A 16,047-nucleotide genomic window follows, 5' to 3' on the forward strand; every position below is an offset into this window, starting at 1 on the left:
ACACACATAGGCCTACGGGTCAGCTTGTTGTTATTGCAAGAACACCAAATGAAGAAATGAACAACATAATGAGAGAATACAAAGCAAAAACACAAGGCCAGAACCATATTGGAGTGGCAATGATGGCCTAATTGAGTTATCTGTAATAACTGTCATGTGCTGGGCGTTGTTTTTGGCGTGCGCTTTTGAGTAGGAGGACAAAGCAGGGTTTTGTTAAAATTGCCTGGGTGCCTTCCAGTCCTTTTCCAGTGCCCGTAACTACTTTGACAGACATCCAGGCCTGTAAACAAGGCTTGATGAATCAGATGATATTGCCTCTATTCCACCACTCCCAACTGGCTCACTCACAGTAACTCTGACGTTGCCTAAAACAGCAGTGGCGCATCTTGTTTTTTCAAAATCTTCTCAAGTTCTTTGCACTATCATGTTTGGTAATTAGATTTTAAATGGTAGGCTAAAGGTTGTTGCACCCTGCTACATGATTTGTTTTAATGATTTCTGGACTTGTATATAGCTAAAAGGTTTCCCCTCCCCATTTAAAGCAGAGGACAGTGTAATTTCATATATCGAATAAAGCGTAAAGGGGGGGGAAATGGCATAACAAATCCCATATGAATTGCATTCTACACTCACTCCGCCATATGGCTCCTGCTAGTAGCGGTTACAGGAGTAGAGATACTGCGCATGTCCGAAACTGACAAATATGAATGCAGCTCCAACATCTCAAGACATCTGACCAAACCAGGTAGGGTTATTTCATATCTTGACAGGTATTTCTCATGTCTTGTTGTTTCTTCAGCAGTTATTAACACACATGCGCAGTCCTCTTGCCCTTATGCACCGTGATAATATTAGTTAGCCCGCTCGCAATGCAAGTTCAACAACGACCAATGTTGACAGTGAGGAAGAGAATTTGTCTCGCTATCTTGTCGCTAGTTAGCTAGGTGCTAGCTGGCTAACTATCTCTCGGCATCTGAAGAAAATGCTTTATGGTCGTAGCAAGTTCTTTGACGTGATATAACTAGCTAGCTATTCTAGCTAATGTTATGCTACGCATTGACCTGGTGAGAACACTGACCAGACAATGGACCAATGTCAATTGCTAACGTGAATGGAAGGAAACCGCTTTGTTAGCGCACGTTCTGTCCGCATTGCTAGCTAGCGCTACCTGTCACCTTTGCCAGGGTTACCACTAGCTATCAGCTTTCACGGCGTTCGCGGGTTCTAGCTAGCCGACCAACTACATTTAGACCCGTTTTATTCCAGCAATATGAATGCATTTCTTACCCAGCCCCATATAGCTATGCAGAGTTGTGGTGTCGGCACCTTGTCGCCTGTCAAATGAATTATCCTAGTCAGTGTTGGCTAACTACGCTGAACAAAAATATAAACGCAACGTGTAAAGTGTTGGTTTCATGAGCTGAAATAAAATATCATATACACTTTTTCATACGCACAAAAAGCTTATTTCTCTACATTTTTTTGCATATTTGTTTACATCCCAAGTTAGTGAGCATTTCTCCTTTGCCAAGATAATCCAGCCACCTGACAGGTGTGGCATATCAAGAAGCTGATAAAACAGCATGATCATTACACAGATGCACCTTGTGCTGGGGACAATAAAAGGCCAATCTAAAATGTGTAGTTTTGTCACACAACACAATGCCACAGATGTCTCAAGTTTTGAGGGAGGGTGCAATTGGCATGCTGACTGCAGGCGTGTCCACCAGAGCTTTTGCCAGATAATTTAATGTTAATTTCTCTACCGTAAGCTGCCTCCAACGTTTTTTGTTGTTGTTGAGACTTTGGCACTAGGTCCAACAGGCCTCAACTGCAGACCATGTGTATAGCGTCCTGTGGGCAAGCAGTTTGCTGATGTCAACATTGTGAACAGACTGTCCCATGATGGCGGTGGGGTTATGGTATGGGCAGGCATAAGCTACTAACAACGAACACAATTGCATTTTATCTATGGCAATTTGAATGCACAGAGATACCGTGCCCAGATCCTGAGGCCCATTTCTTTTAAAGTATCTGTGACCAACATATGCATATCTGTATTCCCAGTCATGTGGAATCCATAGATTAGGGCCTAATGAATTTCTTTAAATTGACTCATTTCCTTCAATAAAATGTAAATCAGTAAAATCTTTGAAATTGTTGCTCCCAAGTGACGCAGCGGTGTAAGGCACTGCATCTCAGTGCTAGAGGCGTCACTACAGACCCTGGTTCGATCCTGGGCTGTATCATATCTGGCCGTGATCGGGAGTCCCATAGGGTGGAGCACAATTGGCCCAGCGTCGTTCGCGTTAGGGGAGGGTTTGGCCGGGGTAGGCCGTCATTGTAAATAAACATTTGTTCTTAACTGATTTACGTAGTTAAATTAAAGGTTAAATAAATATTTTTGTTCAGTATAGCTAGCTGTCTTGATCACATTAGTTGTTATCATCAGTGTCCCTTGCTGGCTGATCCTACACACAGACAGTTAATTTTGCATAATAATGCAGTTCTTCAATATAGTTGAAATCTATAGCCAGCTAACTAAAGTAATTTAGTTTTAGCTGGGGGTGGCACTCAGCTGCATCTCTGTACCTGGGATTGCAGCCCTCTGGCTTGAAGTCAGTGACCCAAGATGATCCCATATTGTAGTGTTGTTCAGTTCAATAATTTTATCAGTTTCTGTCATGCAACATCATTTTTCCTTGCTGCTTAAAACTATAGACATATTTACAATCCTTTGCCCTTAATTGCTCACTCAACCTATGCCCTGAGGCATGGCTGTTTAGACTAGATGGTTGTGACTAGATGTAGTACAGCTACGACCAGAAGTGAGTTTTCGTAGCAGGAGTGCATTTTAGCTAACCCTATTTCTAACCTTATCCTAACCTGCTACGTTAATTCTCCTAACCTGCTATGAAAAAGTAACTTCCGGTCGTAGCTGTATAGTACCTAGTCAAAACCAGTCTCAGCCGGTCAGGGCAACCTTAACCTATATAGCCAGTGTAGGTTGCATATTTTTAGCCTACATCAAAGGTCTTATTCTGCAATCGCTCACATACAGGCTAGCTTATACAACATTCCCTTTACTTTGTCCTGCCCTCCCCCTGCATTAAGTTCCAAATAGCCTGTCAAGCAAACCCATATGTTTGTAACAATGTTATCTCGTTCTTTTCCCCTCTCTGCAGTAAACATCATGGGTGGTTGAGAGACACCCTGGACTTATTTGTTGTGAAGAGGACAGAAGGCTAATTAGGCTAAGCTATACTCCAGACCCCTCAGCCGCAGTCCAGAACATACTGCAGCCATGGCTGAGGAGGACTACGGCTGCTTTGTGGACTGGACCCAGATGGGGGACCTGGCCAACAGCAGTGGCCCCTCCAAACTGGACGTCAAGGACCCAGTGGAGCTCAAGAAGCTGGCCAGGCAGGGCCACTGGGCCAAGAACCACAAGCTTCGTGCCCAGGTTTACCAGCAACTCATCAAGGCCATCCCCTGTCGCACCGTCACCCCCGACGCGGAGGTCTATCGTGACCTCATGGGGGACAGCACAGGTAAAAAAGCCTCGTCCGTCATCCCACTGCCGGACTTTGTGGATGGCAGCGCTGTTCCGCACTATTGCCTCAAAGCAGACGCAGTGACCACCGTCCACCGGGTCATCTCCTGTCTGGCTGGCCAGTTCCCGGACATCTCGCACTGCCCGGCGCTGCCGGCCATGACGGCCCTCCTGCTGCACTTCAGTGCCGACGAGGCGCAGTGCTTCGAGAACATCAGCCGTCTGCTGGCCTGCAACGAGCCAGGCCGACGCTTGGTGGACCAGACCTTCCTGGCCTACGAGTCCAGCTGCATGACCTTTGGCGACCTGGCCAACAAGTACTGCCCGGCCGCCCACAAGTTGATCGTGGCCACAGCTCAGGACGTGGTGGAAGTGTACTCGGGCTGGCAGCGCTGGGTGCTGGGCGACCTGCCCTTCAGCCACGTGGCCCGGGTACTAGACGTCTTCCTGGTGGAAGGATACAAGGTGTTGTATCGCGTGGCCCTGGCCCTGCTCAAGTTCTATCGCAAGCAGAAAGCCGGGGCTGGAGCTGGAGCTCAGCCATCAGAGGGCCAGAAACAGGACTCTGCAGAGGTCAAGGCGGAGATCCAGGCCTTTGTCAAAGCCATCGGCTCCAGCATCACCCCGGACAAGCTGCTGGAGAAGGCCTTCTCCATCCGCCTGTTCAGTCGCAAAGAGATTACCCTCCTGCAGCTCGCCAATGAGAAGTCGCTGCAGCAGAAGGGCATCACCGTCAAACAGAAGAGGTGAGTGAGGGCTAGAGAGACAGCATGAGCCATATTGGGTCTAATTGAAATTGGAGAGTTAATTTACTTCTAGAGAAATGATTGTCTACAACGCTGTCAATGGATATCAACGAGGCAGTGCTATGCTAGCTCTTTAGCTAATGGCAGCGTAAATAAACATTAGACAAGGTTCTATGTAGGACTCCCGAGTGGCGCAGTGGTCTAAGGCACTGCATCGGAGTGCTAGCTGTGCCACTAGAGATCCTTGTTCGAGTCCAGGCAGTTGCAGCCGGCCGCGACCGGGAGACCCATGGAGCGGCGCACAATTGGCCCAGTGTCGTCCGGGTTAGCAGAGGGTTTGGCCGGCAGGGATGTCCTTGTCCCATCTCGCTCTAGCGACTCCTGTGGCGGCCCGGGCGCAATGCACGCTGACACGGTCGCCAGGTGTACGGTGTTTCCTCCGACACATTGGTGCGGCTGGCTTCCGGGTTAAACGGGCATTGTGTCAAGAAGCAGTGCGGCTTGGCGAGGTCATGTTTCGTAGGACGCACGCCTCTCAACCTTCACCTCTCCCGAGTCTGTACGGGAGTTGCAGCGATGAGACAAGACTATAACTACCACGAAATTGGGGAGAAAAGGCGGTTTAAAAAAAAAAAAAGACATGGTTCTAAGTTCAAAAGCCATGAACCAAATCAGAATGGTACGCTACGAATGAGAGGCATGAACCAAATCAGAATGGTACGCTACGAATGAGAGGCATGAACCAAATCAGAATGGTACGCTACGAATGAGAGGCATGAACCAAATCAGAATGGTACGCTACGAATGAGAGGCATGAACCAAATCAGAATGGTACGCTACGAATGAGAGGCATGCACTCCAAAAAAATGTGCATGACAACTTTAGCCACCAGTGAGGGTTATGTTTAGAAGGGATGTGACATTATGCATTTCAACTAACTCTAACCCTTTTCCTAACCTTAACCTAATTCTCCTAACCTGCTATGAAAAGTAACATTTTCGGCATCCCATCTAGTCAAAACCACCAGTGAAAAGTGTCCGTCGTTCCTGGCTATATAAAGCCGGTACGACCTGCCGCTAAAATCATTTGGACACCTGCCGCTAAAATCATTTGGACACCTGCCGCTAAAAGCATTTGGACACCTGCCGCTAAAAGCATTTGGATTAGTTAATTGATTTTCTGTTTTTAGTTCACTCACAATTTTTCCTGTTGTGGCTGTCTGTGTGGCTCTTTTCTCACCATTCTGTTCATAGTTTCCCCCCTTTTGTTTTTGCTGTCCATTTTCCATCCACCGTCGTCTTCTGTTTTCACCTTGACTCCTGTGTCCATGTGTCTACTGCTCCTCCATTCTCCCATTTGCACTTGGCTCTGTTAGTCTGAGGTAGGTGTTTCTCTCTCTCTCTCTCTCTCTCTCAGCTCTCTTTCTTCACCTGTTAATACTTGAGCTGATCTCCCTCATTAGTGATAAATTGTGTTAGAAACCGTGTCCACATTCTCTGTAAACTATAATTTTATAAGTGACCAGGAAAACACGATTTGGACATAGAACACACTACCATAGGCAAAATCAAGAAACGGTGTGCTGGTTTTTGCTTCTCGTTAACACTCAATTGAATAGGTCTAAATAAAGTCCCAGACTGACTACAGTGCTAGACGGTCCAATCACCTTGTTGAAGGTCTGAATTAGGTGCTGTTGGTTCCAGCTCACGCTGTGACCCTTGAGGTCAGGAGTTGTACAGTTACTACTACAACAACCATGACATATCCAGACAAGCTCAGAAAATACTGTATTAACCTTCCATTACCACAACCTCATGGCCCTACATGCTGTACAAAGACTTTGACTGACCGATCAGGAGTTTGTGTGTTACTGACAAAGTAGTCATCTCCTTCCTGCCCGGTTACCATGGCTACAGGCGCAACGTGCAGCTGGCTCTGAACCCGGACACCTTCTCCTCGGAGGTGGTCAGCGCCAAGGAGATGAGGGACATCTGGTCGTGGATCCCCGAGCGCTTCGCCCTGTGCGAACCGCAGCTTCTCTTCACCACGTCCACCCACGGCTGCAGCCTCAACCGGTACCCACTGCCCACTGTAGTACCCACTTTACCAGTCTCACTTTAGCCACTCACTGCAGCCTAGGCAAAGCACCAGGGGTGTCAAACATACCGATCCGATGTGGGCCGCAGGTGTTTTCTGGGAGGAAACGGTCTCCGTCTACATTGAAATACCTAAAACCAAATTGAAAGTGTGTGGAAATGATAATGGACCTACATTTTTATACAGTCTCTACACTGTCCAGCTTGCTAACAGTCACCGAAACAAAAGCTAGACAGTCAGGGAGCATTGATAATTCCATTTACTAGGCTATTTTTGGCAAATTATAATCAAGTTTCAGTGCGGTCCTTCGGACCTCAGTGGAGACCGAAATAAGGTTGATACCCCTGCACTCTACAGTTTCCTGTACACATTTTAACCTTAGTCTCAGGTTCCACAGCAACCTAACCTTAGAGAGACAACTAAGATTGGGTTATAGCAACATTTTCATATCATCGAGATGCTATATCACCGCATATATGCAACTTTAGCGCTGATATGCGATTTAATATTGCAGACATGATTATGTCGCAGATATGCGATAATATTGTCGGTATGCTGTAATGTACCCAAGCAACTGATATTCTGCCCACTTTATTCATCCCCATTGGTACACTTTACCCTGCACTGGGCCCAATTTACCATACAGCTTACTCTACATTTCGCCACAGTCTTGGCTACCATGCCTACTTTACCACAAAGGGGCAATTTGCGATTGGTACGTCAATTCTTTTACTTTTAAATGTGTATGTATACACACTACCGTTCAAAAGTTGGGGTCACTTAGAAATGTCCTTGTTTTTGAAAGAAAAGTAAAAAATGTTGTCCATTAAAATAACGTAAAATTGACAAGACACCTCACAAGTCTCAACGTCTACAATGAAGAGGCGACTCTGGGATGTTGGCCTTCTAGGCAGAGTTCCTCTGTCCAGTGTCTGTGTTCTTTTGCCCATCTTAATCTTTTCTTTTTATTGGCCAGTCTGAGATATGGCTTTTTCTTTGCAACTCTGCCTAGAAGGCCAGCATCCCCGAGTCGCCTCTTCACTGTTGACGTTGAGACTGGTGTTTTGCAGGTACTATTTAATGAAGCAGCCAATTGAGGACTTATGAGGCGTCTGTTTCTCAAACTAGACACTAATTTACTTGTCCTCTTGCTCAGTTGTGCTCCGGGGCCTCCCACTCTTCTTTCTATTCTGGTTAGAGACAGGTTGCTCTGTTCTGTGAAGGGAGTAGTACGTGTTGTACGAGATCTTCAGTTTCTTGGCAATTTCTCGCATGGAATAGCCTTCATTTCTCAGAACAAGAATAGACTGACGAGTTTCAGAAGAAAGGTCTTTGTTTCTTCTGGCTATTTTGAGCCTGTAATCGAACCAACAAATGCTGATGCTCCAGATACTCAACCAGTCTAAAGAAGGCCAGTTTTATTGCTTCTTTAATCAAACAACAGTTTTCAGCTGTGCTAACATAATTGCAAAAGGGTTTTCTAATGATCAATCAGCCTTTTTAAAATGATAAACTTGGATTAGCTAACACAACGTGCCATTGGAACACAGCAGTGATGGTTGCTGATAATGGGCCTATGTAGATATTCCATTCAAAATCTGCCATTTCCATATAATAGTCATTTACAACATTAACAATGTCTACACTGCATTTCTGCTCAATTTGATGTTATTTTAATAGACAGAAAATTAGCTTTTCTTTAAAAAACAAGGAAATGTCTAAGTGACCCCAAACTTTTGAACGGTAGTGTGTGTGTGTGTGTGTGTGTGTGTGTGTGTGTGTGTGTGTGTGTGTGTGTGTGGAGATATATAGATTAATATAACTTAGAAATGCCTCATGAGCTTAGTTCAATCATCTCTTACCCTACCAGTCCCCAAAATATAAGCTTGTTTTACTCCATTGTTTATAAATGTAATTGTACACAAACACTTCATATCCTAAAAACATGCTTAAAACTATACATTTTGATATCATGGCTGGTCAGCCATTACATCTGTCTATTAATTTGAGACCGGTTACATTTCTCCAGCCCCATCCCTCAACTATTTACCAAAACAGTGGCGGGACTGTCACTTTGTTATTGTTTGAACTGCAGATTGCCTCTTTAAAGGAGGGGTAATGGAATGACTTGGACAGTAAGGTCACCCATTTATGTCTTTGTGTTCAGCAGCAATAGCACTAGAATATAACTTTTGTTTAGTGATGAATCAGCAATGGCCCTTGTTCAATATTCCCTTGCCCTTGTACAGCCTCGGGTACTAAATCCATCACCCTCGGGCCAAACGGAAGACTTAGTTTAGGGTCATATTCATAGCTCACACAGAAACAGAATCTTGTTTATAGAATGCAGACCGTAGCCTGACACTTTTTCCCCAGGGCCAGGTTTTTATGAAGGATCAATACTGTAGGTTTAGTTAATATTTACCCTCCTGTATTGGTTTACTGCTCATCAGCTGAGATACAGGTGAGTATCAGAGCTATCCAAAATATATCACTAGGGGCCATAAAGACTTTCATTCAGCTAGTGAAAAAGGCTGATCTTTGACTTAAATCCACACATTTGTTTTTTCAATAGGAATGGGTTAACTTTCTGAATTATGCTACATAGAAATCATTGACCAAAGAGAGACTGCAGTATGATCATAAAACCAAGAATGAATGTAATCTGACCTTGCATGGAATGTATCGCACTGTAGGCTAAACGTAATGTTGTCAGTTAAAAGGGCCCCCTTCCTTTTTGCTTCTCATCTTTAAGATGCAGCATGATTGTTAAAGGGAAACTTATGTGTGTTTTTCTTCTGGTTCATTTCACACATGCATACATGGCCAGATTGTGTAAGTGATGTGTAATAGAGGTTGTCCATTCCTTTTGTCCCAGGTTTTACGCTCATGTTGAAGGGTATGAGCCCACTCTGCTACTCATCCGGACCTGCGAAGCTGATGTAACGACCACACACACACACACACACACACACACACACACTTACACATTGTGTGTGCGTTACCACCCTCATGTAACAGTATAATGACAACCACGGCAATAGACAAGTAACTCTCGAGCTCACATTATTATGACACTGAAAACGTAAGCATGGTGTTTTAAATCTACAGTTTTTCAATCATATTGATATGGTGAAGTCGCTCTGGATAAGAGCGTCTGCTAAATGACGTAAATGTAAAGACCTATCATTTAATGACATCTATGAATACATGTACAGTATGCAGTATCTACTTTTTATAATACTGAAATTTGAGTGACATTGTCCCATCCTTCTATTTCCTATCCAACTTCTCCCCTTGATTCTACTGTAATACACCCTCTCACCATGCCCTGTATTGTCTGTCCAGGTATGTGGAGCCTTTCTCTCAACCGATTGGGAGGAGCGCAAGCGAGGCGGGAACAAACTCAGCTTCTTTGGGACTGGAGAATGTTTTGTCTTTAGGGTGAGTTGTGTTTATTTCCCTATTTACTTAATTTTTCTCATCCAATTACTTTTGTGGAGCAAGGTTATTATAGTAAATTAAAACTGAAACTAAAGTAAAAACTACAATTGGAAAAACTATTTAGGAAACTGAAATAAAATTTGGAAAAACAGTTGGAAAAACAAACTATACTGAAACTTTTGTTGACTGCAAAACTAACTAAAATAAACATCATCAATTATGTTTAAAAAATATATATATTTTGCTTTGTGCAAAAATCAAGTGCAGTTTCAAGCTTTTTTTATGGGGTTTTTGAGCTTCTGAAACTGGCGGGTAAATGCTGCCAATATATGGCAATGTTTCAAATAGGCCTAGCTTGTGTATCACTAGCTAAGAGGGAAGAAATCCAAGAGTGAGTGCGGAGCATGAGCGTGAACAATGGCGGCAGCAAAACCAACACCAGCAGTGGTCGGTCGCAAAAGGCAAAGCCCCGTATGGGATGATTTTGAGTACATTTTTGGAAAGGCACTGCATCGCAAACCCTGGTTCGATCCCAGGCTGGCTTCCGGGTTAAGCGAGCAGTGTGTCAAGCAGCAGTTCGGCATGGCGGGGTCATGTTTCGGAGGACGCATGGTTCTCGACCTTTGCCTCTCCCGAGTCCGTACGGGAGTTGCAGCGATGGGACAAAGCTGTAACTACCAATTGGATATCACAAAAAATATGGAAAAACCCAACCAACCTCAAAGTTAATCTGAACAGCACCCACAAAGAATGTCAGGATAAAGACAAGAATTTTGGAATTCGATCAGGATTCGACTGAAATCACATTTTTTGTGAAATGCTTACTTATAAGCCCTTTCCCAACAATGCAGTTAAAAGTAAGAAAATGAACAAATAGATAAAATAGTAACGCAATAAAATAGCACACTAAAATAACAATAACAAGGCTATACAGGCTATATACAAGGAGTACCGGTACTGGAGCGAGTGTACGGCAGTACGAGGTAGTTGGGATGTTTGAGGTAATGTGTAGGTTTGGTTAGGTGATTGATTGATTTGATACTATGTACATGTAGGTAGGGGGTGAAAAGAAGAAAGTCCAGGGAGCCATTTAATTAACTGTTCAGCAGTTTTATGGCTTTGGGGTAGAAGCTTGGAGCTCCGGTACTGCTTGACGTGTGGTAGCAGAGAGAAAAGTCTGTGGTTTGAGTGGCTGGAGTATTTGACCGTTTTTAAGGCCTTCCTCTGACACCGCCTGCTATAGAGGTCGTGGATAGCAGGAAGCTTGGCCCCAGTGATGACGAGCAGTTGCCATACCAGGGCGGTGATGCTTTCAATGGTGCAGCTGTATAACTTAATGAGGATCTGAGGGCCCATGCCAAATCTTTTCAGCCTCCTGAGGGGGAAGAGGTGTTGTCATGTCCTCTTCGCGTCTGTGTTTGGACCATGATAGGTCGTTAGTGATGTGGACACGGCAGTCTCCACTACAGCACCGTCGATGTGAATGGGGGCGTGCTCGGCCCTGCGTTTCCTGTAGTCCACAATCAGCTCCTTTGTAGACTCCTGGTATCATATGAACACACAAGAGGTGGACATTTTGTAGAATTGCAGGAAATAGGCTTTAAAACTGCATTTTCTCTTTGCTCAATGGCATAATGTGTAGACTGGCAGAAAATGAGCTTCAAAACTGCTCATTTTTCTCTCTGCCATCAAGAAGGGTGTGACTGGGGTTTGCCACCTAGGAAATTTGTGTGACCGGACCATCTCAAATAGTACTTGAGTACCCCTGCTATTTATTTATTTTACCTTTATTTAACTAGGCAAGTCGGTTAAGAACAAATTCTTATTTACAATGCCGGCCTACCGGGGAACAGTGGGTGAACTGCCTCGTTCAGGGGCAGAATGACAGATTTTTACCGTGTCAGCGCGGGGATTCTATCCAGCAACCTTTCGGTTACTGGCCCAACGCTTTAACCACTAGGCTACCTGCCGCTATAGGCCTACAACACATAGATGGCTCCTAGCCTCCCATGCATAAGGCTACTTTCTGTCCCAAACACTAAAAGTGAATATTAAACCATATGAAATAGAAATGTTTGAATGAAATCTAGTAAATGAAGTCTGAAAACTAACTGAAACTAAACTGAATTTCAAATGAAAATCCTAAACAAATTTCAAATGAAACTAATATAAAATCACAACTATAATAACCTTGTTGGGGATTAGAATGTTATGTGGATTCTTTTGGGTGGGTGCGTCCCATATAATTTCACCTCCGAGGTAGCAATTTGTGACTAAGAGTGGACACCAGGGGGTGCCATTTACAAATAGTTTCTTCATCCGCTGTCACAATAATAAGCCTCCTTGTCACCAGTCTGGCCTCCACCCACTCTGAACAGAAAAGCATATCACGTCCAAAACACAGTATTTCTTCTTGAGTGATATAGCTGATCATTTAACAAAAGGTTTTGTACATTTTAGAGAGGTTTTGCCGAGTGTATCTGGGTCTAGAAATAGCCTTCTTTCAACTCCTTTTCCATTGAATGAATTATTAAAGTGTTGTGGTGAGGATGATGCACAGCTATGTGCTCTGACCGTCTGCCTGTGAATACCGCCCTGCACAGGCAGAAACACACACTCATCGGAAACCCCTGTAACTGGAGCCGAACGGTACCGTAGCACTTGATCCTCACTTGACACCACGTACATAAAAAAAAAAAAGTTAGTTATTTAGCAGACTCTCTTCTTTTTCGTACTGGTCCCCCGTGGGAATCGAACCAACAACCCTGGCGTTGCAAGCGCCATGTTCTACAAACTGAGCCACACGGGACAGGAACACGGAACAACACACTGTAAGATGGGGATCGAGATCTATTAGACATGCACGGGGAGAAAAAAACGGGGAATGGAAAAACAGAGTCTTAGTATCCAGTTTGTGTCTGGATGATTCAAGGTAAACCCCTCAAGTGTGTGTGTGTGTATATGAAAATAAACACTCAGACGTGATCAATGATTGTTACTCTCTGTTTGTCCATATAGCTGAAGCCGGAGATGGAGAGGTACGAGTGGGTGGTGATCCGCCACCCAGAACTGGCCTCCTCCATCAAGGCCCAGAGCAGTGAGGACCCTGCTGAGGACGAGGCTCCCACTGACGGGCAGAGCTCTGATGACAACAGCCTCCCCGTGGAGAGGCCGGCCGCTGACCCCTCTAACCGCCTGTCACCCTTCCTCTCGGCCCGACACTTCCACCTCAACTCCAGAAACACCTCCATGTTCATGGCCGGCAACGTTGACTCCATCATAGTGGGTGAGTGGAAATCCGTCCTTCGTAACCAGCGTCTTGTTCTTAATCAAACAGACTGTCCAGAGTGAGTAGATTGTCCTCATCAATGACTGATGTAGACCTGACAATGTTGCATTTAAACTAACATCTAGGAACTGAGGATCCCTGTGGCCCTTGCCTGTGCCTCTCCTCTCCCTCAGCGTCTCTTTAAAAAATGTTTTGATCTCTCAGATCCAGTGCACTCGCCTAGATTCAGCTCATTTTTCTGTCTTAACTCCTGCTGTTCTGTCTCCTGCCAGGGGGAGGAGAGGGCAACGCGCTGTACATCGACGGCGAACTGAACCACGGACGCACAGCCCGCTGCACCACCTTCGACAACCCGCCGCTCTGCTCCACCGAGAGCTTCCAGGTGGCCCTGCTGGAGGTGTGGGGCTTCCAGGACGCCATGGCCTCAGATAGATAGACACATACACACAGTTAGAGATACATACATACACACACACACAAACCCTACCAAAGGCCTGATGAAGGTACCTGCAATATCAGAACAAACCCCTTTCCATCCAGCAAATTAATTTATCCTTTGAATTCTATACATAAATGTGAAATATTTGTAATTATTAATGTAAAACAAGTATCGTATTCTGAAAGTATCTTTTATTTGTGATTATTTTTTACAGATGTTTAATTGTTTTATTACTCTTTTTGTTGACTCTCATTCGGGGGATTTTAAAGACAAAAAGCAGCTCTGTTTTAAAAAGGCTTTGTCTGGCATTATTATCAAATGCCATGGTTTTACACACTCAAGTAACTTGTTTCATTTCTATATTCACTTTATATCCACTCATTAATTTGTGCAATCTGGTTAGGCACCAAACCAACCGCCAAAATTGTAGTTAGTAGGCCTATAAGTCTAAGAACATATGCCGTCTACCCAGCTGTCAGAGAACTGGGGTCTATGAAAATGAATTGCACAAAGTGAAGTGTGTATTCGGTAAAGAATGTTGAATTGTGGGGTCTTTGCAATGAAAATAGCAGAGTTCAAGTAATGCAGTCGTGACCTAAGTCGTGCCAGGTTTCGTTGTCTTTCATCAAGCCCAGTTATGCTTTTCCCTCTGACTGTACATATCTGGGAGTTATTACTCTATATCAGATTAACTGTGGTTCTGTTGGCCGGATACTTGTGTAAACGTGACGTTTCAGTGTAGCCTGGTCCCAGATGTCTTTGTGCCGTCTTACTGAACCATCTCCTATGGTCATTCATTGTCGTAGCAAACATGACAGTTGGCTATACGGTACAAACATCTGGGACCAGGCTAGTTTCAGTCTGGCTGTTGTGCAGGCCATATTCTCGCCAGATGTACTCTTGCTTCTGCACACAGCAGTAAGTTAGAAAAAGACCCCTTTTAAAGTATGCGAATATCGTTCTTTGAATGTTTTTTATTGATACTGTAAAAGTGTGCGATGAAGACCATATCCATGTCCCTCTCATTTAGGTTCACAACCTGTAGTTAAACTATGTGTAAGTAATGCAGCATTCATCTGTCTTTCTCTATCCGTCCCTCTCCTTAACTCTGAAACATTATCATCCAAAAAGGAGCAGAAAATGTAAGTTATTTGGCAGACTCAACTGTATATCATTGAATATCTGTGTTGTGTTGAAGTCCTCCAGTGAAGTATCGATATAAAATAAATACAGATGTATCAAATATGTGAAAGTAATACACTTTGAAACAAGTGATATATGTCTTTGTCAGGTTTTATTGTACATTATTTTTCACTTTCATTGTTGTTTTTTTGCTAGCTTTGCACGCATGTGCCCCTACCCATTCGACTGTTCTTTCTCCATGACTATGGGGTGAAAGGAGGGTAGTAGTTTCTTGAACCCTGTCACATAAACGTGTCAGTTGCCTTTCACAGTCCCAGAATCGAACCATTAGCCTAGCCTGACGACTCGCGCTCTATTCTTCCACTGCTCTGTGGTTCGCGACATGCTTTAGTCTGAGACTGCCATCATTGAAGCCGTTTGTGGTGACGAGGGCACGAGGGGTGTTGTCCAAAACAAAGTCATCAGCGACTGGATCGGCACTAGCCAATAAGAGTATCACATCCGATGGCGAATTTTCAAACCGCTGTTTTACCCAAGTGTGTTCTGGCTCAACCCATCAGATTCTGGACCAATCAGGTGGCCCCGAATGTGTTTGCATTCGGTGAAGGGTCAGTGAGGTACTCAGATCCAGACACACTGGGCGAGTTTGCGTGGTAAGGCGGAAGTCGAATAGAGTCGGGGGAGGTACACGAGAATGGCAGACATGTTGTTTGCCTTTTATGCCGATGAAGTTGATGCTCGTGAAATTCCACTTCTACACAAAGCTGAACGTGATCAACATGTTCCAAGGAATGAATATCCTGATAAGGAAATTAGATACCAGCCCAAGCTCTTTCACAAGTCTTGTTTTATATTTCTGTGATGGTTTTTCACCAAATATTACCTGGTAGTGAGTGCATAGGCTTCTAGAATGAGAACATATCAGTTTCTTTTTGCAGCATATGGAATTTACTCTGTTTGTCATTACTTCATGCCCTTGTACCTTCCTCATTATTTGTGATTGTGCAACATGGAATTGTAACAGATGTCATTAAATGGAGTCCACAAAGCTTCTTAATGTATGGTAATTGATTGCATGTTGGTATCACTACAGGCTGTAGTGTATTTCTTTCATTCTCAACCTTTGTTGCTTTTGTCAGTAAGCATAGCGTAGCCTAGTGGTTAGAGCGTTGGACTAGTAACCGAAAGGTTGCAAGTTCAAATCCCCGAGCTGACAAGGTACAAATCTGTCTTCCTGAACAAGGCAGTTAACCCACTGTTCCTAGGCTGTCATTGAAAATAAGAATTTGTTCTTAACTAATAAAATAAAGAACAGAATTTGATTCAATCAAAACAC

General features: G+C 44.2%; 2 protein-coding genes across 4 annotated transcripts in view; one reads left to right on the forward strand and one right to left on the reverse strand.

The window, feature by feature from the left end:
• LOC106579191 (alpha-1,6-mannosylglycoprotein 6-beta-N-acetylglucosaminyltransferase B) overlaps positions 1-1,537 on the reverse strand; it is a 47,761-nt gene extending 46,224 nt beyond the window's left edge. Inside the window, exon 1 of the mRNA XM_014158861.2 lies at positions 1,288-1,537. The gene's annotated coding sequence lies outside the window, so the exon portion shown is untranslated. The remainder of the gene's footprint in view (positions 1-1,287) is intronic.
• On the forward strand, positions 503-15,763 carry tbc1d24 (TBC1 domain family, member 24). Of its 3 annotated transcripts, XM_014158863.2 has the most exons (8): positions 503-745; positions 3,186-4,299; positions 5,675-5,680; positions 6,216-6,374; positions 9,275-9,338; positions 9,745-9,840; positions 12,859-13,126; positions 13,402-15,763. In XM_014158863.2, exons 2-8 carry the CDS (start codon positions 3,305-3,307, stop codon positions 13,563-13,565), a joined length of 1,752 nt encoding a protein of 583 aa, XP_014014338.1. In that variant the 5' UTR covers positions 503-745; positions 3,186-3,304; the 3' UTR covers positions 13,566-15,763. The 3 variants fall into 3 exon arrangements, with proteins under 3 accessions (XP_014014338.1, XP_014014340.1, XP_014014339.1); XM_014158864.2 differs by lacking the exon at positions 5,675-5,680 and having other exon boundaries at positions 504-745; XM_014158865.2 differs by lacking the exons at positions 5,675-5,680; positions 6,216-6,374.
• Positions 15,764-16,047: the final 284 nt, after the last annotated feature.

This window comes from Salmo salar, chromosome ssa19, assembly GCF_905237065.1.
Source record: "Salmo salar chromosome ssa19, Ssal_v3.1, whole genome shotgun sequence".
In the NCBI taxonomy this organism is placed as follows: Eukaryota; Metazoa; Chordata; class Actinopteri; order Salmoniformes; family Salmonidae; genus Salmo; species Salmo salar.

What these genes read in the sequence shown, in the direction of transcription:
- tbc1d24 (XM_014158863.2), top strand. Translation starts at nt 3,305, where the DNA reads ATGGCTGAGGAGGACTACGGCTGCTTTGTGGACTGGACCCAGATGGGG. An exon ending in TCCGGACCTGCGAAGCTGAT is followed by an intron (nt 9,339 to 9,744) that starts GTAACGACCACA and finishes TTGTCTGTCCAG; the next exon opens with GTATGTGGAGCCTTTCTCTC. An exon ending in GAGAATGTTTTGTCTTTAGG is followed by an intron (nt 9,841 to 12,858) that starts GTGAGTTGTGTT and finishes TTGTCCATATAG; the next exon opens with CTGAAGCCGGAGATGGAGAG.